The sequence below is a fragment of the Neophocaena asiaeorientalis genome, unplaced genomic scaffold, assembly GCF_003031525.2.
Source record: "Neophocaena asiaeorientalis asiaeorientalis breed wild unplaced genomic scaffold, Neophocaena_asiaeorientalis_V1.1 scaffold102, whole genome shotgun sequence".
Classification (NCBI taxonomy): Eukaryota; Metazoa; Chordata; class Mammalia; order Artiodactyla; family Phocoenidae; genus Neophocaena; species Neophocaena asiaeorientalis.
Genome location: NW_020175078.1, coordinates 1,278,671 through 1,301,183, shown reverse-complemented (window position 1 = coordinate 1,301,183; position 22,513 = coordinate 1,278,671). Strand labels below are relative to the sequence as shown.

The 22,513-nt window shown below is 35.0% G+C and overlaps 1 protein-coding gene across 6 annotated transcripts in view; it reads left to right on the top strand.

The window, feature by feature from the left end:
- The window catches only part of SPOPL (speckle type BTB/POZ protein like), a 60,943-nt gene extending 44,092 nt beyond the window's left edge, over positions 1-16,851 (top strand). For 3 of the 6 annotated variants that reach the window (XM_024764110.1, XM_024764112.1, XM_024764109.1), the window contains 5 exons: positions 1,857-2,034; positions 2,115-2,170; positions 3,543-3,665; positions 6,887-7,029; positions 7,118-7,796. In XM_024764110.1, the coding sequence (XP_024619878.1) occupies positions 1,857-2,034; positions 2,115-2,170; positions 3,543-3,665; positions 6,887-7,029; positions 7,118-7,175 (558 nt within the window). In that variant the 3' untranslated portion in view covers positions 7,176-7,796. Of the gene's footprint in view, positions 1-1,856; positions 2,035-2,114; positions 2,171-3,542; positions 3,666-6,886; positions 7,030-7,117; positions 7,797-15,360 lie in introns of those variants that run through there. The other 3 variants (XM_024764113.1, XM_024764111.1, XM_024764114.1) reach the window with 2 other exon arrangements.
- Positions 16,852-22,513: the final 5,662 nt, after the last annotated feature.

The following is a 22,513-nucleotide window of genomic DNA, read 5'->3' as shown; positions in this document are numbered from 1 at the left end:
AACACTGTCTTTGTGATCCTAACTAAACCCTGAATATTAATACCAACATTTTTGATTTATGTATCGTTAAGTTATAATGTATGGTGTAACAGAGCAATAGGGTAAGGATTAGTGAAGCTTTTTTTTTCTGTTTTGTAGTTTGTAAAATTTTAGAAACAATTTGAATAATTAAAACCTTAGTAGAAGAATCTTTATTCATGAACTTATTTATGTGCACAATGTCTTGGCTCCTATATTTAGAAGAACATCTCAGAAGATTGTTGTGATAAATCCTTTCAGAACCATAATTGCATTAATGTACTACTGATTCCTTTAAAAATCCAAAGAAATACTGTCTAGTACAAAGAATGCTATAAAAAGGGATGTAGGTCTAGTCTTCCTCTGATACTGACTAGCAGTGGATTTAGGACACATTAGTTACCTTCTCTGGATCTCACTTTTTCAAATTTTTTTTTAAAAATGAGGTGATTGGATTAGATGATTTCTATGATGTGTGATTCCAAAAGGTTAATAAAAGCGGACAAACAAAACGGTTAATAAAAATATCCTCAGAAAATAAAGTTTTCTTTAGAAGGCGTCTATTCATTCATATGAGATAGATGTTATTACATCTGGGTGAGTGAGGACTAATGAGATTTAATATTCTTCTAACATTTTATATTGGACCATTATACTTTCTTAGCATGTTAGTAGTTTGGTCCAATTTATCCATTTACAATTTACAATTTCTACATAGTTTACTGTATTTGTCCTTACATATGCTTACTTTTAATTAACAAAAGCCTTATGAAATATGTTTTTAAATGAACACAGTCATCTATTGCTGCATAACAAACAACCATAAAACTTAGTAACTTGAAATAGTAGATAACTAATATAGCACTTTTTGTGAAAGATGGTTCATTTACTCTTGACACATTTGATTTACTAGTTGAGGTAGTATTTTCTTCAGTTTATTAAATGTAATATGAAATTCCTAGTAATAGTATATTCCTTTTCCTAAAAAATTAGTGTGCCAAACTTTGTAGTGTTTTAAGACTTTATTCAGTATGTAGTCATCTGAGAAATAATTAAGCCATATATATTGGACTCCATATAAAAGCAATGTTGCAGTCATACCAAGTTTTATTTATTGATTATTTCACAGGTAAATAAAAGGTCTGCAAATTGAATTAAATTATATTTATATTGTTCTTACTGTTGATTTTTTTAAATAAAAGATTTCCATGAACATTAATAACTACATTGGTTTTGTGAGAATTCTTATACTTTAAAATTTAAATCAATATTACTAGATATTTAAATCAATTTGTTTAGAGTTGAAACATATAGGGACAACACTTAAAATACTTCCCAAATTGCATATTGTAGTCTGTAGTTTTAAAAAACATTTTAAAATACTCTAAAAAGTCATAAGTGTGATGCTGTGTTTATTGAATGTATAATAAACTTTAAATGTTGATAGGTCTGTAGTGTGAGGAAGTAAAAATTAAAGAAATTTCTTTCTCCTCACAAAAATACCTTCTCCTTGTTTGAATTTGGAATCATATTATGACCTTTTTCTTGTTGAGAAATACTTTTTGTGATTAATAGCCGAGCATTCCAAGGAATCATTAAGCCATTTATTTACATAAAATGTCACTTTAAAATGATCTAGTTCGTTTCAATTTTTTTCTATATTATTTCTCTCCTTTAAGTTGTGTCCTTAAATTCATTTCCCAAGTATTACCATTTTTGATCAGGAGTACATTGAATTTTCTACATGATTTTAATGATAAGTTTAAGTTTAGACTTAGTAGCTTATTATTGATATTAGTTTATAAAAGTGTTTTTTCTTGCTGTCCCTTTTTTATTAGGTGAGTGTGGTCCAAGATTCAGTAAATATATCAGGACATACTAATACAAATACTTTAAAGGTGCCTGAATGTCGACTAGCAGATGATTTAGGTAATCTCTGGGAAAACACAAGATTTACAGATTGCAGTTTTTTCGTGAGAGGACAAGAATTTAAAGCTCATAAATCTGTACTTGCAGGTACTTTCTACTTTTGGGTAATATAGTACCTTTCTTTCATAAATTTGTACATTAAATAATGATGCTTAATCTTGTTACAGCTCGATCCCCAGTTTTTAATGCAATGTTTGAACATGAAATGGAAGAAAGCAAAAAGGTAAACATGGTTTAAAGGGCTAATATTTGTACAAATGTAGAATAGTGGAATGTATATTTTAAAAGTAAAGGTGCATTTTCTTATTATGATTTTAGAAAGAAATAGAAAGATGGGGGGAAATATGTTCTATCATAGAAAAATAAATATAGCTTACTGTGGGTGAATATTCCACATAACAGCTATTTCAGCACCCTTCTGGTAGCAAAATAAGTGGGTAGTTGTTATCCAAAAGGCTAGCTGTCCAAAAGGACTGTACTGGTCCATAACTATTTGAGAGTTCTCCAGTTAAGATGTATATTCCTTCTTTCTAGACTCTGAGTTGATTTTGGAACTTGTTTTCTAGAACAAAGACAATTCCTACATTCTTTTTACCACTATAATAAGAGGATATTTATTGGATTTAATAAAGGACATAAATAATGTCATTATTAGTATGCATGAATTGTAATCAAGATATTACCTGTTTGGTTTTCTCAGATATTTCTCTTTCACCTGTCATCTTGAAATGTAGTCAGATTAAAGACCAGAGGTTGATTTTTGCGGGTTGCATTACATGTGAGCCTTATTGCTCCAACTAGGCAACTCCTGAGTTTATTTATATGTCTCAGCTTTATTCTCCCTGCAGAACTAGAAGCTGCAACGAAGTAGCTTCTTTCTTTCCTTTGATTATTGGTCTGGGCAGGTAGTATGATCAGTCTTCTGATCAATGATGTCAAATGTTATTGTCATCAAAGGGTCAGAAAAGTTTGGTATTGTTTAGTGTTAACTATTTAGCTTCATTGATCTCAGGAGAGAAACCAAATACAAAGATACAGGAGTAGAAAAGCAACTGGTCCTCTTTGGACTTGAGTATGTCTCAAGTAAAGAGGTGAGGTGCCCGTAGATAATATTACATACCGTTTTTGTAGGAGAGTTCTGAGGTAGTGGGCTCTGGTATGTTCTCAAATACCTGACCTTACCTTTGCTTAAAGCTGGGACTAGAGCCAGTGGTTATTGGGTCTTAGGCATTGTATTACCACCTAATTCTTTTCAACAACAAAAAAAGTTAATAACCATCTTCTTCTAAGATAGAGGTCAGAAACTGAATTCAGGTGTATTTAGTTTGGCCTTACAGGTTTTTTTGTTTCTGTTTGAACTCTTTTTAACTGAGAAGTTGGCGTTTATGTTCCTCCATGGTAGTGCTTGACTTGGTGTACTTCTCTTAGACCTGCCTGCTTCACTTTGCCCGCTTACTTAGCCTACTGAAGATTTACTCACCTCAATTTTAAAATACACTTTGGGGCTTTTAAGTTGCTGTCAGTTTTGCTTTGGTTCATTTGTGTATGTGTGTTTTCTTGAAATATAACTTTTTTGTTGTTGTTTTCAATACCAGAATCGAGTGGAAATAAATGATGTAGACCCTGAGGTTTTTAAAGAAATGATGAGATTCATTTACACAGGGAAAGCGCCAAATCTTGACAAAATGGCTGACAACTTGTTGGCAGCTGCAGACAAAGTAAGTAATTCGGTCTTAAAGAGCTGAAAAATATCCTCAAGCTTGATGTATCTAGAAAGCTATCATCAAATGAGAACCCCCAATAACTTGAAATATTGAACTAATTTATACTGTTTGTGGATGGCTCTTGAGAGTATTATGAAATAACACACAGTGGGATAATATAGAAATGAAATTTTTTTAAATCAATAAGACATAAAAATATCTTGAGCCAATTTACAGAAATGGCAGATTAACTGTAGACTCAACAGTTTTGAGTGTATCATTACCCTGTTTTATGAGAACACACACACAATAGCATATATAATCTATTGCAATTTTGAGATATTCTTAGTGTTAAGATACAGTGCATGACCTTTGTCTAAAAAAAGGAAAAAAATATTGGGTATTTTTTTCTAACTTAATGTTGTATTCATAGATTTCTTTTTTAATATAAGAGTATAGAGAAAAAACAATGTTAATTTTATAATGTTCTTTTATAATGGTGATTTCCTGAAGGTAGGGAAACTACAAAAATTTCAGGAAATCTCAAAGCCAGTAGTTCTCAATCTTCAAAGCACTAAAGCACTTTGGGAGCTTTCTCCAAAAGTATTAATGTCCATGCCACTTCTGTCTGTGTGTGTATGTAAGTTTGTGTGTGTGTGTATATATGTATATATAGTGATAATTATACTCATTTTGAAAAATGTTACCATTGGGAGAAACTGGGCCAAGTGTATATTACTATCTCAATAAAGGTTTAAATGTAAAAATGCCATTATAATAGAGTCAAAAATTTGAAATACGTAGACATAAATCTGACAAAATACGTTCAAGACCTGTATGCTGAAAATTATTATATACTGCTAATAGAAATTAAGGTAGACCTCAATAAATGGAGAGAAAAAACTTGTTCATGGACTAGAAATCTTAACATTGTTAAAATGTCAATTCTCCTTTGATTAGTAGAACCAACATGTCACTATCAAAATCCTAGCATGCTTTTGCAGGGGAAAAATTGACATGCTGATTTAAAAATTTTATATGCCAAGTGCAAGGACCTAGAATAGTCAGATAACTTTGAAAAAGAAGATCAAAGTGGAGGAGTCATAAAGGTTCAGTATTTAGGACAGCATTGTATTGGTGACAAGATAGACAAATAACTCATTGAAGCAGAATATAGAGTACAGAAATAGACTCACATGTATGACTACTTAATTTTTGATAAAAGTGCAAAGATAGTTCAGTGGAGAAAGGATAGTCTTTTCAATAAGTGGTGCTATAGGAGTTGGATAGCCTATGTCCAAACAGATGAACTGTGGTTGAACTCATTTGAAAAAACTTTGTATGCGAACTTCACATCATATACAAAAAGTAATGCAAAATAGATTATAAACCTAAATAGATTATAAACCTAAAATTATAAACTCCAAAAACATAATACATAAAAGGAAAAGTGATAAATTGGACTTCAATGAAATTTAAAACTTCTTTTCTTCAAAAGACATAGGAAAATAAAGACTAGCCGCAGACTGGGAGAACATACTTGCAAAGCATATATCTGATGAACAACTTTGGGGTTTGTTTCTGTTTTTTGTTTTGTTTTTTAGCAAATTTTATTTTTATTTATTTATTTATTTATTTTTGGCTGTGTTGGGTCTTCGTTTCTATGCAAGGGCTTTCTCTAGTTGCGGTGAGTGGGGGCCACTTTTCATCGCGGTACGCGGGCCTCTCACTGTCGCGGCCTCTCTTGTTGCGGAGCACAAGCTCCAGACACGCAGGCTCAGTAGTGTGGCTCACGGGCCTAGTTGCTCCACGGCATGTGGGACCTTCCCAGACCAGGGCTCGAACCCGTGTCCCCTGCATTGGCAGGCAGATTCTCAACCACTGCGCCACCAGGGAAGCCCCTGTTTTTTGTTTTGATGATGAACAACTTTTGTCCAGAATATAAATGATTAAGGACTTTTGTATTCAGACCGTATAAAGACCTCTCAAAACTCAATTATAAGTAAACAAAGTTATTTCTAAAAATAAAAATATTTGAACAGACACTTCCTAAAATAGTGTCAGTCAAGTATATCAAAAGATGCTCAAACACATTAGGGTAGTGTAAATTAAAACCACTGTGAGATACTTCTGTAACTGTATTATAATAACTAAAATTACAAAGACCATACCAAGTATGGTCAAGGATATGGAAAAATTAGGACTCTCATATACTGCTAATGGGAATGTAAAATGATACAACCACTTTGAAAGACCATGTGGCAATTTTTTTAAAGTTTTACACTTACCATATTATTCAGCGAGTTTACTTATAGGTTTCTGCTCAAGAGAAAAGAAAGCATATGCCCATACAGTGACTTGTATATGAATGTTTATAGCAGCTCTATTTGTAATGGCTAAAAACTGGAAACACCCAAATGTTTGTCAATAGATCAGTGGAATACTACTGAGCAATAAAAAGCATAGAACTATTGATACATAAATAGCATGCATGAATCTCAAAATAATTATAATGCGTGGAAGCCAGACAAAAACAAATGCAAATTGTATGATTCCATTTATAGAAGACTTCAGAAAATGCAGACTGTAGCAGTAGAAAACACATCAGAGGTATTGCCTGGGGTGGGGTGAGGAAGAAGGGTTACAGAGAGATAGAAGGAAACTTTGGGGAGTAATGAATATGTCCACTCTCTTGATTTAATGATGGTTATATGGCTGTATAAACTTATCAAAGTGTATACTTTAAATATGTGCTATTTATTGTATGTCAATTTTACCTCAATAAATTGCCAAGGATGTTCTGATAACATATACTAAGTTTTTAATGGTTATGAATATGATTTGTTTAGCTTTATAATTTATTTTTCAGAATTAAGTAGTGACAACATGCAGCGTACTGACTGGTGTTTAAAATAGTAGAAAAGAGAAATATACTCATTAAGAGTATTGAGTAATAAGGGGTTTTTAAAGAATAAAACCCTACTTTAAAAATATCCTGTATCTTGCACTTATGCAAATAGAAATTTCTTAAGAAAAATTAGTCTTTCTCTTGAATGCATTAATTCATACTTTCTTTATATTTAAAGTAATTTAAAGACTTTTAAAGTACCCTCAGTTCAATGTGTAATGAACTTAATGTAATGGCTTAAACTTCATTTTCTAAGTTACAAATATCGTGTGTTTAAAAACTTGCTAGTTTGAGTAAACGTTTAATGTTATGTTTTCCTTTTGGATAGTATGCACTGGAACGGCTGAAGGTCATGTGTGAAGAAGCTTTGTGTAATAACCTCTCAGTAGAAAATGTTGCTGATACCCTTGTCCTTGCAGATTTGCACAGTGCGGAACAGTTGAAAGCACAAGCCATAGACTTTATTAATAGGTAAGCTATGCTTGTATTTCAGTGGACATGACACCTTCAACAATTGTTCACGGCCTTTTTCTTAAGTGTTTTTAAATCTTCAATGCAGGTGCAGTGTACTTCGACAGCTTGGGTGTAAAGACGGGAGAAACTGGAGCAGCAAGTAAGATGACATCAGCTTCTGACTTGAAGTTGATCTGCATATGTGAAATTAAGTGTTTGCGCAGCCTTTTGTTCATCTACAATAAGTATGAATCCAGATATTAGTTATATGAAGCAAACTGCCAGTTTAAAAAATAGTAATTTGACTACTTAGTGGATTCTTGAGGCTATGCTCTGTTGTGGATCAGCTTCTAATGCGAATCGGGATGGACACTCTAATGTCTTAAGCACGTATGTTCATGTAGTACGTAGCTGAGTCCAGGTATTTCAGTGGCTGGAGATCCTGCCCTTGCCCCTTCAGAAAGCATTTCTAAAAATGTGGGAAATATTTATTTTATCCTATGAGGAAGTGTACCCTCCATATTTGCCTAGAAACTCTTGACATTTGAATGCTAACCCACTGCTTCTTAAGGTAGCCAGATAACTTGCATCACATGCTATATTAGGCTAACTGCCTACCATTCCAGAAATAGTAGCAATTTGATCTTTCCTTTCCCTGGTTAGATTATAATGAGCAGGGTAGTTGTGACATCTTTCTAAGCCTGGATCTTCAGAATATGATATAACTAGTAGAATTTATTATTCCCTTCTGTTTTCTTCTTCACTCATTTTATTTATTTATTTATGGCTGAGTTGGGTCTTTGTTGGTATTGCTGTGCGCGGGCTTTCTCAAGTTGCAGCAAGCGGGGGCTACTCTTCATTGCAGTGCGCGGGCTTCTCATTGCGGTGGCCTCTCTTGTTGAGGAGCACGGGCTCTAGGTGCGCGGGCTTCAGTAGTTGTGGCTCGTGGTCTCTAGAGCGCAGGCTCAGTAGTTGTGGCGCACGGGCTTAGTTGCTCCGCAGCATGTGGGATCTTCCCGGACAAGGGCTCGAACCCGTGTCTACTGCATTGGCAGGCGGATTCTTAACCACTGTGCCACCAGGGAAGCCCTTCACTCATTTTTAGAGTGACATTTTTACTCTTTGCAATTATTCAGTATCAGGAGTCAGGAGTTATCATCAAATGAGAACCCCCAATAACTTGAAATATTGAACTAATTTATACTGTTTGTGGATGGCTCTTGAGAGTATTATGAAATAACACACAGTGGGATAATATAGAAATGAAATTTTTTTAAATCAATAAGACATAAAAATATCTTGAGCCAATTTACAGAAATGGCAGATTAACTGTAGACTCAACAGTTTTGAGTGTATCATTACCCTGTTTTATGAGAACACACACACAATAGCATATATAATCTATTGCAATTTTGAGATATTCTTAGTGTTAAGATACAGTGCATGACCTTTGTCTAAAAAAAGGAAAAAAATATTGGGTATTTTTTTCTAACTTAATGTTGTATTCATAGATTTCTTTTTTAATATAAGAGTATAGAGAAAAAACAATGTTAATTTTATAATGTTCTTTTATAATGGTGATTTCCTGAAGGTAGGGAAACTACAAAAATTTCAGGAAATCTCAAAGCCAGTAGTTCTCAATCTTCAAAGCACTAAAGCACTTTGGGAGCTTTCTCCAAAAGTATTAATGTCCATGCCACTTCTGTCTGTGTGTGTATGTAAGTTTGTGTGTGTGTGTATATATGTATATATAGTGATAATTATACTCATTTTGAAAAATGTTACCATTGGGAGAAACTGGGCCAAGTGTATATTACTATCTCAATAAAGGTTTAAATGTAAAAATGCCATTATAATAGAGTCAAAAATTTGAAATACGTAGACATAAATCTGACAAAATACGTTCAAGACCTGTATGCTGAAAATTATTATATACTGCTAATAGAAATTAAGGTAGACCTCAATAAATGGAGAGAAAAAACTTGTTCATGGACTAGAAATCTTAACATTGTTAAAATGTCAATTCTCCTTTGATTAGTAGAACCAACATGTCACTATCAAAATCCTAGCATGCTTTTGCAGGGGAAAAATTGACATGCTGATTTAAAAATTTTATATGCCAAGTGCAAGGACCTAGAATAGTCAGATAACTTTGAAAAAGAAGATCAAAGTGGAGGAGTCATAAAGGTTCAGTATTTAGGACAGCATTGTATTGGTGACAAGATAGACAAATAACTCATTGAAGCAGAATATAGAGTACAGAAATAGACTCACATGTATGACTACTTAATTTTTGATAAAAGTGCAAAGATAGTTCAGTGGAGAAAGGATAGTCTTTTCAATAAGTGGTGCTATAGGAGTTGGATAGCCTATGTCCAAACAGATGAACTGTGGTTGAACTCATTTGAAAAAACTTTGTATGCGAACTTCACATCATATACAAAAAGTAATGCAAAATAGATTATAAACCTAAATAGATTATAAACCTAAAATTATAAACTCCAAAAACATAATACATAAAAGGAAAAGTGATAAATTGGACTTCAATGAAATTTAAAACTTCTTTTCTTCAAAAGACATAGGAAAATAAAGACTAGCCGCAGACTGGGAGAACATACTTGCAAAGCATATATCTGATGAACAACTTTGGGGTTTGTTTCTGTTTTTTGTTTTGTTTTTTAGCAAATTTTATTTTTATTTATTTATTTATTTATTTTTGGCTGTGTTGGGTCTTCGTTTCTATGCAAGGGCTTTCTCTAGTTGCGGTGAGTGGGGGCCACTTTTCATCGCGGTACGCGGGCCTCTCACTGTCGCGGCCTCTCTTGTTGCGGAGCACAAGCTCCAGACACGCAGGCTCAGTAGTGTGGCTCACGGGCCTAGTTGCTCCACGGCATGTGGGACCTTCCCAGACCAGGGCTCGAACCCGTGTCCCCTGCATTGGCAGGCAGATTCTCAACCACTGCGCCACCAGGGAAGCCCCTGTTTTTTGTTTTGATGATGAACAACTTTTGTCCAGAATATAAATGATTAAGGACTTTTGTATTCAGACCGTATAAAGACCTCTCAAAACTCAATTATAAGTAAACAAAGTTATTTCTAAAAATAAAAATATTTGAACAGACACTTCCTAAAATAGTGTCAGTCAAGTATATCAAAAGATGCTCAAACACATTAGGGTAGTGTAAATTAAAACCACTGTGAGATACTTCTGTAACTGTATTATAATAACTAAAATTACAAAGACCATACCAAGTATGGTCAAGGATATGGAAAAATTAGGACTCTCATATACTGCTAATGGGAATGTAAAATGATACAACCACTTTGAAAGACCATGTGGCAATTTTTTTAAAGTTTTACACTTACCATATTATTCAGCGAGTTTACTTATAGGTTTCTGCTCAAGAGAAAAGAAAGCATATGCCCATACAGTGACTTGTATATGAATGTTTATAGCAGCTCTATTTGTAATGGCTAAAAACTGGAAACACCCAAATGTTTGTCAATAGATCAGTGGAATACTACTGAGCAATAAAAAGCATAGAACTATTGATACATAAATAGCATGCATGAATCTCAAAATAATTATAATGCGTGGAAGCCAGACAAAAACAAATGCAAATTGTATGATTCCATTTATAGAAGACTTCAGAAAATGCAGACTGTAGCAGTAGAAAACACATCAGAGGTATTGCCTGGGGTGGGGTGAGGAAGAAGGGTTACAGAGAGATAGAAGGAAACTTTGGGGAGTAATGAATATGTCCACTCTCTTGATTTAATGATGGTTATATGGCTGTATAAACTTATCAAAGTGTATACTTTAAATATGTGCTATTTATTGTATGTCAATTTTACCTCAATAAATTGCCAAGGATGTTCTGATAACATATACTAAGTTTTTAATGGTTATGAATATGATTTGTTTAGCTTTATAATTTATTTTTCAGAATTAAGTAGTGACAACATGCAGCGTACTGACTGGTGTTTAAAATAGTAGAAAAGAGAAATATACTCATTAAGAGTATTGAGTAATAAGGGGTTTTTAAAGAATAAAACCCTACTTTAAAAATATCCTGTATCTTGCACTTATGCAAATAGAAATTTCTTAAGAAAAATTAGTCTTTCTCTTGAATGCATTAATTCATACTTTCTTTATATTTAAAGTAATTTAAAGACTTTTAAAGTACCCTCAGTTCAATGTGTAATGAACTTAATGTAATGGCTTAAACTTCATTTTCTAAGTTACAAATATCGTGTGTTTAAAAACTTGCTAGTTTGAGTAAACGTTTAATGTTATGTTTTCCTTTTGGATAGTATGCACTGGAACGGCTGAAGGTCATGTGTGAAGAAGCTTTGTGTAATAACCTCTCAGTAGAAAATGTTGCTGATACCCTTGTCCTTGCAGATTTGCACAGTGCGGAACAGTTGAAAGCACAAGCCATAGACTTTATTAATAGGTAAGCTATGCTTGTATTTCAGTGGACATGACACCTTCAACAATTGTTCACGGCCTTTTTCTTAAGTGTTTTTAAATCTTCAATGCAGGTGCAGTGTACTTCGACAGCTTGGGTGTAAAGACGGGAGAAACTGGAGCAGCAAGTAAGATGACATCAGCTTCTGACTTGAAGTTGATCTGCATATGTGAAATTAAGTGTTTGCGCAGCCTTTTGTTCATCTACAATAAGTATGAATCCAGATATTAGTTATATGAAGCAAACTGCCAGTTTAAAAAATAGTAATTTGACTACTTAGTGGATTCTTGAGGCTATGCTCTGTTGTGGATCAGCTTCTAATGCGAATCGGGATGGACACTCTAATGTCTTAAGCACGTATGTTCATGTAGTACGTAGCTGAGTCCAGGTATTTCAGTGGCTGGAGATCCTGCCCTTGCCCCTTCAGAAAGCATTTCTAAAAATGTGGGAAATATTTATTTTATCCTATGAGGAAGTGTACCCTCCATATTTGCCTAGAAACTCTTGACATTTGAATGCTAACCCACTGCTTCTTAAGGTAGCCAGATAACTTGCATCACATGCTATATTAGGCTAACTGCCTACCATTCCAGAAATAGTAGCAATTTGATCTTTCCTTTCCCTGGTTAGATTATAATGAGCAGGGTAGTTGTGACATCTTTCTAAGCCTGGATCTTCAGAATATGATATAACTAGTAGAATTTATTATTCCCTTCTGTTTTCTTCTTCACTCATTTTATTTATTTATTTATGGCTGAGTTGGGTCTTTGTTGGTATTGCTGTGCGCGGGCTTTCTCAAGTTGCAGCAAGCGGGGGCTACTCTTCATTGCAGTGCGCGGGCTTCTCATTGCGGTGGCCTCTCTTGTTGAGGAGCACGGGCTCTAGGTGCGCGGGCTTCAGTAGTTGTGGCTCGTGGTCTCTAGAGCGCAGGCTCAGTAGTTGTGGCGCACGGGCTTAGTTGCTCCGCAGCATGTGGGATCTTCCCGGACAAGGGCTCGAACCCGTGTCTACTGCATTGGCAGGCGGATTCTTAACCACTGTGCCACCAGGGAAGCCCTTCACTCATTTTTAGAGTGACATTTTTACTCTTTGCAATTATTCAGTATCAGGAGTCAGGAGGTTGAAGAATTTGCGTATGCTTTTGATTATTTGCCTGTAAACCCTTAAACTCCATTTTTGCAATTTATCAAAAGTTGATACAAGAAAGTAAAAAAAGACAGCGTTAGAGACAAGAAAATGAATGTTTGATTTATGGCCCCTTGCTTTCATCTGTTTTGATAGATTTGAAGTTGGTTAACTGAATTCTTAACAGTTTGTGAATTCTGTTTTATGAAAGTAAAAATTAGTGGCTACTTTTAAGATATTGATTATTCTATATATTGGTCAGTGTGTGATAATACATTATCATGGTATGTATCCTAGAAAAAAATCAAATGGCTGTTTTGTGATTCTTTGTACTTTGCCACTTTCAAGCTCTAGTTTTATTCTGTTAAGAAAATATTTTGCCTTGTATAGCTTTTTCAGTGTCAAAAAATATAAGCTTATTTTATATCCCGTGTAGAAGCTGTATTGTACGTAGAGACCTTCAATAGCTATTTGTTGAATTAAATAAATGAAAATGTCAGGTAAATTAAGAAGTATCTGTGTGATTCTAAACGAGTTGAAATTATAAACATGATGACGCACTGGTAATTGGATGTTAGGCAAATTTTTTTAAAAATTGTTATTAGCTGCTATTTAGTGAAGCAAACATTTGTGTAGCATCTATCGTGTCTCAAGCACCATGCTGGGGTCCTGCATATAAAAACAATTATGGGGAAAAATCCTGTCCTTGAGAAATTGATCTAATGACAGGAACACACCCATGAATATATCATTTTATTATAATATGGTAAGTAATGTGTTAAAGAAGGTTATGTGCAGGGCACTTGACTAAGGCTGGAGGTTTAGGGATGAAGATGACTGAGGCTTGTCTTAAAACAGGAATAGGAATTAGCAAACTAGGAAGGAAATAGCAAGCATTGCAGACAGCATAGCTTGAATCAAAGTATAGACGCATGAAGCAATAGTTGATCAATCGTTTGATAGATATTTATGTTTATTATCCAGTAAATTCCTAAGGCACTGTGCTTACTTAGTACAAAGAATATAATGGCGAACATGACAGATGTTTTCCCTGCCTTCATGGAGTTCGTGTTTTAGCAGGAGATGTATAAGAATTAAACAAGTAGTTGAAGTTAAGTGTAATAATAGGTAATGTAGAGCATACCCATCTGAGCATATAGCAAAGGGACCGAACCTAATCTAGGGGTCAGAGAAAGCCCTTTTGAAGAATTGTTGTATAAGTAAAGACCTGATGAAGAAGAGTGAAGAGGTGGGAAAGTATATCCCGAAAAAGACATTCAGGTGTGCAAAGTTTTGGTGATAAGAAAGAACAGTATGGAGGGTGGGGCATGAGAAGCTGGAGGAAGAAAGCAAAGATGAGATCATGGAAGGCCTTTTAGACATTATTCGAACAGGAATGGGCATACAGTAAAAGGTTTTAACCTGAGTAGGATGTGATCAGGTGTGTGTTTTTAGCAATGTCTCCACATGCATGGTTGTGGGGAGGTTGAGTTGGTGGTGGTAGTTGAGCAAGGTTATATATAGGTAGGCCAGTTGGAAAGTTATTGGAGTGTTTCAGGCAAAAGATGAGGGCAAAATTAGACTTGACTGGCGACAGTGTGGCCAGAGGGACATAAAAGGATATAATATTTTGAATGGACAATCTATAATACTTGGATATTATTTGGATGGAGGGTAGTTACAAAGGAGAGAAGACAGGAGACAAGGAAGGATAACTAGATTTTTTGCTTGGGTAATTGTATTTACTCAGAGCATGTTGTACATCAGGTACAGTAAACAGTTCAGTATTATTATACAAAGTGCCAGAGCATGGAAGTGGGAGGTAGAAAGCTAGGGGGAAGAACTAGGGAACTTTCTCTTTCTAAAGAACTTGGGTACTGGCAATGGAGAAGAGTAGAAGAGGATGTGTTCATGTTAGTGTTTATGTTACTAAGGCAGCATGGAAGCTGGTTTGAGAGGAGCAAGATAGGAGAGTAGAAGACAAATTAGGAGACTCCCATAATAATTCAAATGTGAGATGATGTGGGCCTTAACTAGGGATTCAGGATACCTTTGGGAATTAAAATAGGGCTTTGATGACTGATTGGAAAGGATGGCATCTAGGGTGACTTCCAAGTTTCTTACTTGAATCACTGGGTGATGGTGGAAGCATTAGCTGATGGGAAATGAGAGGGGAAGAATTTGGGCCTTGGGAGAAACGTGTTGAGTTCCCTTCCGACAGTCCCAAATTTATGGGTCTCCAGGCACATCCAAGGAAAGAGAACAAGTGGTTGGGAACAACCTTTGTGGGGAGGCCTAGGACTTAGCAAATCATTATTTATCATCACTGAATATGATAGTTAAAATTGTGAATAGTGGATGAGATAAGATAAGTAAAGAATGTTAAGGGAGAAGAGTCGAGGGCAAAACTTAGAACTCTAAAGAAAACCTGCACGTAAGATCCAGGGAAAAGAGCTCTTGAAAGAGCGGGTCTAGAAATGGTAACAGTGGGAGTAGAACTATGCAGACAAGTGTCACACACTTCCAAGAGTAGAATTTCCAGAAAAATTGCATAGTTTCATTTACAAAAGAAAATACCAGTAAGGTAAAGATGATATTTTAATGAATTCAAATGGTTTGAATACATAGAGAGGCAAACAGAATGTTCCAGAACATTTTGAAATCTGTCAATTAAAAAAAAAAAAAATTGACAGTGCAACAGTGCATTTTGAAAAGTACTTTTTAGTAAACATCTCTTAATTTTATTTTTCAGCCAAGCAACAGACATAATGGAAACATCTGGGTGGAAGTCCATGATTCAGTCTCACCCACACTTGGTAGCAGAAGCCTTCCGAGCACTAGCATCTGCACAGTGTCCGCAGTTTGGTATTCCACGAAAACGGCTGAAACAGTCTTGAAATCTCCCATGAACTGTAGAAAAATGGAACTGACTTTTACTCCTCCAGGTCCAGAAGGATTCTAATACACAAACCATAAGCAAGAGTTGTTTCTGTTGTCTTGTCCACAGAACAGAAGCTGAGAAAGCATATTGCTTGAATTTCAGGCGGATAATTTATGGTTTATTCTTCAGCTTTAAATTAGACTGATTATACTCTAATTCACTTCAAGGCCTTAAATTATCTTCAGTGACTTCTCTTGTTCATATATATACTTTAATTTTTTTATTGTGCCTTGTCATCGTGACCAAGGCTATGCAGGATTGCACTAGCTCCATAATGCAGTAATATTGATAACTGAAGATAATAAGTTTCAAAAGGATCTTCCATTAGTTTGAGAAAGGCAAATGAATATTACAGGGTTTGTCCTATGCTATCTCAAAGTTTAAAACTAGGCTTTCCTTAAAAAAGCACTTCTATTGGAGATTACTGGTAACGTCTCCAGTCTAAGTTCTATAAATACAGGAGAACCTGCTTACCTTCAAGGTAAGTTATGGCAATACACTGCTTCAATTCTAATTTATTTTTCTTTTCAGGGGGCAAATATGCAATGAGTTGGCCCAAATTTTTAGTGAAATTTGTAGTGTTTGTATGTTATCTGTCCAACAAACTAAGAGAAGCATAACAAACCTTTGCTTGTGTTTCTTTGTGAGTTTATCCAAGTTTACAGTGATTGAGAACTGATTGAGGTTAAGATTTCAATAAGAAGAAAGCATGTTTTGTGCTGAATTAATTTTTTTTTAATTTATAGTGACCTACATTTATATGAAGAATTCTGTACATGTTAAAAGTAAGGATGACCAAATGTAAATTTAATGAGTGGGCCAATTAAGAAGATATATATGCACTTTTAATGTGTAACTTTTTTATACTGAATGGTACTTTTTTTTTTTGCTTTTGAGAGAATTGATAGGGTATAATTAATTGTCTTAACTTTTGAAAGAAATTTTAAGACAGATGGAGGCAACTGGGATGTTTGTGATAATAGATAAGGAAGATATTCTCGATTATAGTTAAATAGGTTTGACTTCCAGATATTCATTATTGAATTCACGCCTGTTGATCACGCTTTGGAGAAGGCACCTGACAGTAAATGAATCCTGAACAGCCTACTCTCCTTCTAAAAGCAATGAACTGCTATTATTTGCAGACTAAAGGAGAGAACCCTTAGAAATATGTCAGGCTACACTCTGAAACCTTTTTTCCTCCCTAGCTTTCTCCTTTCTGTCTCAGTTACTGTACCAACATTGTGGATGATAGTGAAATTCTGCATAATGTGAACAGGATAAACTATTTATAAACTGCTTTTCACGGGCCAGTTCTTTATTATAAATGCATTTTAGCTTTAAACACATACACATCTTCAGTTTTTGATAGCTCTGTTTACAACAGAAGTCTGTTCTGGTGCATTGTCCTGGTAAAGCAGGAGCAATCAGTGTCAAGTCCCTGCATCTGATTTCCTGTGACAGTGGCAGTATGCTTCTTAGGCAAGATTTACATTTGACCACAAGGGAAAAATTTTTTTCACTGGAAAAGAAAATGCATATACCTATATATTTACATATATAACTTTATTCTCCAGATTAAAATTTGTATAATTCGTTTATTTAGTTTTTGAATTTAGGACAAAAAGAAAAAGATGAAGCATGAAGTTTTAAAATAGATTTTATTTTTGTTATCTGTCTGTTAGGTATTTACCGAAGCAATCCTAATATACCAAGAGTGATTCATATTTACATTGAACAAACACTGTCAAATAATCATCTGTTATCCACATCAAACTGGAGTTCAGAAAGATCATATTTTCAGATATCTTCATTTCTTCCTGTGTAGCTTGAGTCTTTGTTGTGTTAACCTAAATTTGAAATTGGAAGACTCCCTTCGGATAGAAGAAAAATTCTTACATATGAATGGATTCCATCCTATGTAAGAGTATTTATAGGGAGCAGAAATTCACTTCCTTAATTTCACCATAAGATTGAGCCCTTTAAATTTAAAATGTGCAACTTAGAAAAGAAACCACACACACATACATATACACTTTAGGAATCTGAGATTTTGCCAGGGTTAGAAGAAAACAAAAATTCATCCCTCAGGCCCTAGAATTTTGTTGTCATATATTAAAAAAATACTGGTGTATTCATTTATGTCAAATGCACACAGGCGCATTCTGAATTAATTCACTGCTTGGATCTACATTTCTAACCATAGTGACTTCAGTGATAACACCTATTATAATGAACATTTCAGCTTACCCTTACTTACATACTTACTTTAGTGTTTGTTGCAAATCTGAAGGGTTTTATTATAAAGATTTTTTTTTTTTAGTTTGGTAGCACATTTTGTACCAAAAACGTCCAACACTGTGCTGTAAGAATATCCACATTTGTAGAAATGTCCACTTTTCAGATAATATAATTCCTACCATTATACTAACAGAATCATATGGTAGTTGATTTATTTTTTTTATTTATTATGTATATTTTTGGTATTGTGGGTTCTTGAGACAATGATACAAAACTGTTCATGTATTCTGACGTGAGTGCTCTAATAGCTTTTTTTTTTTTCATTTTGAAACTACAGACATTGTTTTCGGTAGGCACAGATTTTGTCCTGAGCAGTGTTGCCTTTTGAACTAAAGCCTGCTCCTGTTGCCCTTTTGTCACCTAAACAGAGCTTTTTCTTAGAAAAGTAGTAACTGGTCTTAAATGTTCCATATTATAAAAGTGACTATTGGAGAACTGTTCTTTAGATTGAGATACAGAAACACTGTATTTGTGCCTTTTTCATTTTTTAATATTAATGTGTATCGGTATTTGGAGCACAAATATGAAGGTGCCATAACATTATGGCCTGCCATTGTTACCTCCTTGAATACTCATGTGTCATTGTCTTGAAATAGTAATTGGAGATTCTTGCATGTATTCCGTGGTCATTTGGGCATGTGTGTGTGCGTGTGTGCACGCGTGTGTGTGTACATGTACTTGTATTTGCTTGGACTTGTGTGTGGTATGTTCAAAAGAGTGAATTTCTGAAAATAGAACTCAGTTAAATGTTGAAAGTTTAGGTTAGTTGAAATGTATTCCATTTAAATGTGCTTTGAGGGGACAATTGAGAGGAAATTATAATTCTCAAAAATGTGACCAATTTACTGCATGATGAAATGTGAAAACAGTGCCTTTTAAGGACATCAATTTTAAAATTAAGTTTTAAAATATTAACAAAGATCTCTTAAAAAGTTGTCATGAACATTATTGGTTTATTTTTAAACGAGACCTAAGTTAGAGCTTAAATTGCCAAAAGTATAGTTATTAATTTATTTACCCATTTGTTTTGTGCATAAATTTAAAACCTAAGCAGAATTGTTTATAAAATTGTGGATCATAGATGCTACCCAGTGTTACTAAAATAGAACACTAGGGACTTTAGTAAGTTGTTTTGTTAAAATCCAACTCAAGCTTTTCTCAAAGCCAAGTCTACTTGAAGAGGTGAATTGTTCTGAGTTGGATGTTCATGCTCTTTGATGGATAAAATGAAAATATTCAATGTCTTCTTGCAAAACAACGTGGGTGGTTGGGTTTTAGTGTTTTTCAGATCATAAAGACAGCACTTTCAACACACATAAGAGTATTTTGCAAACCTCTTTTATACAGATTATGAGCTCTAGTTTATTTAAGTGTTAAATGGAATGATGTAAATTTTAGGTCCAGTTGAACGAATATTGAGTGCCTACCATGCGAGACTTCTTCACTAGGAATGAAATCACCACACTGTGTCTTCTGTTTGCAGTATGTGGACTTCACGTTTGAAAAAGAGTACTTATATTTAAATCTTTTTCTGTTGTTAAGGGTTTATCCTTGTATACTGTAACCCAGTTAATTTTTGCATTCAGTTTTTTAGGATGAAGATATAACTTAAGTGAGTCCCATTTTTGGAAATAAAATTCTGCTGAAATTATTTAAAAATCAGTTCTGGGGCAAATTGATGTTCAAGATTCAAATGTATAAAGACATTTTGAACTTTTCAGCCTCATTTTTAATCAGCTGATGTCAATGATGAGATACATACTTTTTGTATCTTGTTGCTGAAAATATTTTTTGCATTTCAGCACATTGAGTTAAAATAAAGTTGTTACTACTTATTCAGAATTAATTGGTTTATTTTGTGTTTATTTGAAAACCATGAATAATTCTTTTTCAGATTACTGTGATGCTTTACAAAAAGAGCCATGTATTTGATATGGTAACTTTTAGAAGTATGCTTAGTAATTGTCTTTTCTACATAAGAAAGCTAGTGTTTTTTTGGAACCTACTGAAGACTTATTCCTTGACTCTGAGATGTTACATATATATGTACTTTAACATATGCATACCATCAATATTGCGTGACTTATGCTAATGTTATGTAATTTAGATCACCTTTCCCTGGTCCTCCTATCCCTTCTTAATTTCAGCTAATTATTTGCTGCTCTCAAAAAGAGCAAATTTGGGGCGGTGTATTCCTACACCAGCTTAGTAACAGCAACATAATTAGTGCTTAAAAATTACGGCCAAAGTCACAGAAATGCACAGTGAAAAACCTTCCATATTCTCAACACACACATACACATGTCCACACACACTGAATTACCCTTAAAAGAATAAAAGAAGGGTTGAAACACTTAAAAAATATTACCTATACAACTATAGTAAGATAGGACAAGTGGTCATATTCTAAACTTTAAATGAACTGTATATAACCTTTTCCCTTACTCTGCAGCAGCCAGCACCCTTCATACTTTGTTTTAGAAAATTGGAATGTTGTGTTTCCTCTGTTCTATCACCTCAGAATCATTTGTTTCTAAGAGAAGGCCAAGACTGGCATTTGCTTTTTGATCACTGTTTTTAAGTAGAAGACATTGATAGAGATGTTTACATTATTGCTACCTTCTTATTTTTTGTACCAGGGAGGTTTGCATGCAGATGTCTGCAGTGATTAGTGGCAAAAAAGTTTGTCATTCCTGTTAGGAGTGCTTCCTTTCCACCTCTCCCTCATCTCTTGCCCTCCACCCTTAATTCCTTTGTAAAGGATTCAAGTGTAGTCCTGCTTCAGTCTGTGACATCAGAGCCAAACAATTCCTATGGTATCTAATCTTACCCTTTTGTCCAAATTCAAACCAGGCCTTTCGTCCAAATTCAAACCAGGATACGTGCAAAGAAAGAAAAATTGTGAGATTTAGGAATAACATTTGCAGCACGCACACACACAAAGGCAACCAGTGTCCTGAGGACTCTGGTATAACTGCCACAGCAGGTTTTTAGAATGTATAATTTATAAATGCCCCCAAAATGTGCAGGTCATTATGAAAATTGGGCAAAAATGAGGAAAAGTGAAAGTGGCATGCAGTTGAAAAAGAGTAGTGAAATTAGATGCATTAAACTTGATAAACCTTCCTGAGGAAGTGACGCTCATCTTAAATTGAGTGGGAGTTGGGCAGTTTAGTGGTGGTATCATCCAACTGATCGTGTGTTGGCAAGGTTCATATGGAACATTTATGGGAGTAAAAACAGGTGTGGCTATATCCCATTGTATAAAGGGATGAGAAATCTCATGTTGTAAACCAGTTAGCAAAGATCACGATCGTTTAAAGATCTTATTAGAAGAGTCGAACTTAACCTATGAGTGTTGAGTATGTCATCAACAATCCGTCAATCTTCAGGTGGGTTGGAGGGGGCTAGAGGAGAGAGGGTAAGGAGACCCTCTTAAGAGGTGAGCAATACTAGTGCTTTGTGCTAGGCTAGGAGACCTGGGATGGAGAGATTGGAGAGGAAATTCTGAGAGGACTTGGACATTCATATGGTAGAAGGAAGATGGAGGAGTCAAGAGTGACTCCCAGGTTTGATGTTTGAGCAACTGGGTGGAGGATGGTACTGATACATTCACTGATACAGTAATCACAAGAGTAGCAGCCGTTTGTGGAGAAAAAAAAAAAAAGGGTTATTTTGATTTGGAGCCTGTTGATCTTAAGGTTCTTACAGGGCATTCTGGTTGGATATGTGAATCATAAACATGAGGGTGATCTCAGTTATAAAGTCAGGAGTCCTTAGTATTCTCAGATGGTAACCAGTGTGTGCAGGCTGAGGTGAGAAGGCAGCACAGGGCAGAGACAGGGACGAGCAGAGAGAGAGCAGCTTGTGAGAGAAGATGAGTGATCACAAAGTCAGAACCAGAAGACTGTCCATCCTAGCAGTTGGAGAAGAGAATGCTTCAAGAAAAGGGATGGTTAACGGTGTCAAGTGCTACTGAGCAGTCAAATAGGCAACTAAAATATAAATTCAATTTGTGAGGGAGCAAATGAAAGGAGTCTTTGGAGTGGGAAAAGCAGTAGGATTAGAGTAAGGAAATGTATGCTCTGAGTATAGACTGTGGGGTGTCCAGCGAAGATGGCAAGGCAGAAACCGTAGCTGTAAGATGGGGTTTAGGTTCAGTTTCTTACTTTGATTTGTTTTCCTTTATGGTGGGAGACATGTCGGTATATTAGGATGTCATAATAAGGAGTCAGAAAAATAGAATACAAAAGGGATTACTGATGTCCTAGTCTGAAGAGAAGAGGAGTGGAATGAGATGCCAGACAGAGAGACTGCCCCTAACGCATGTGAAGGGGAAATGCAAAGGATGTAGAGTCAGATTTAATACTTTTTTTTTTTTTGGCCTGAAAGTTGGTATACTCATTTTATGTCTTTTATTCCTTGTGAAGTCATCTATTCAGAGTAAAGGGGGTGGATGATGGGTTTAGATCAGGGGTCAGCAAACTTACTTTGTAAAGGACTAGGTAGTAACCGTTTTACCCGCTGGGCTATGCCATTGTAATGTGAAAGCAGCCATAGACAATATGTAAGCTCACGAGGTGGCTGTTTCCATTAGAACTGTTCACAAAAGCTGGCAGTGGGCTGGATTTAACTTTGGGGCCATAGTTTGCTGATTTCAGAG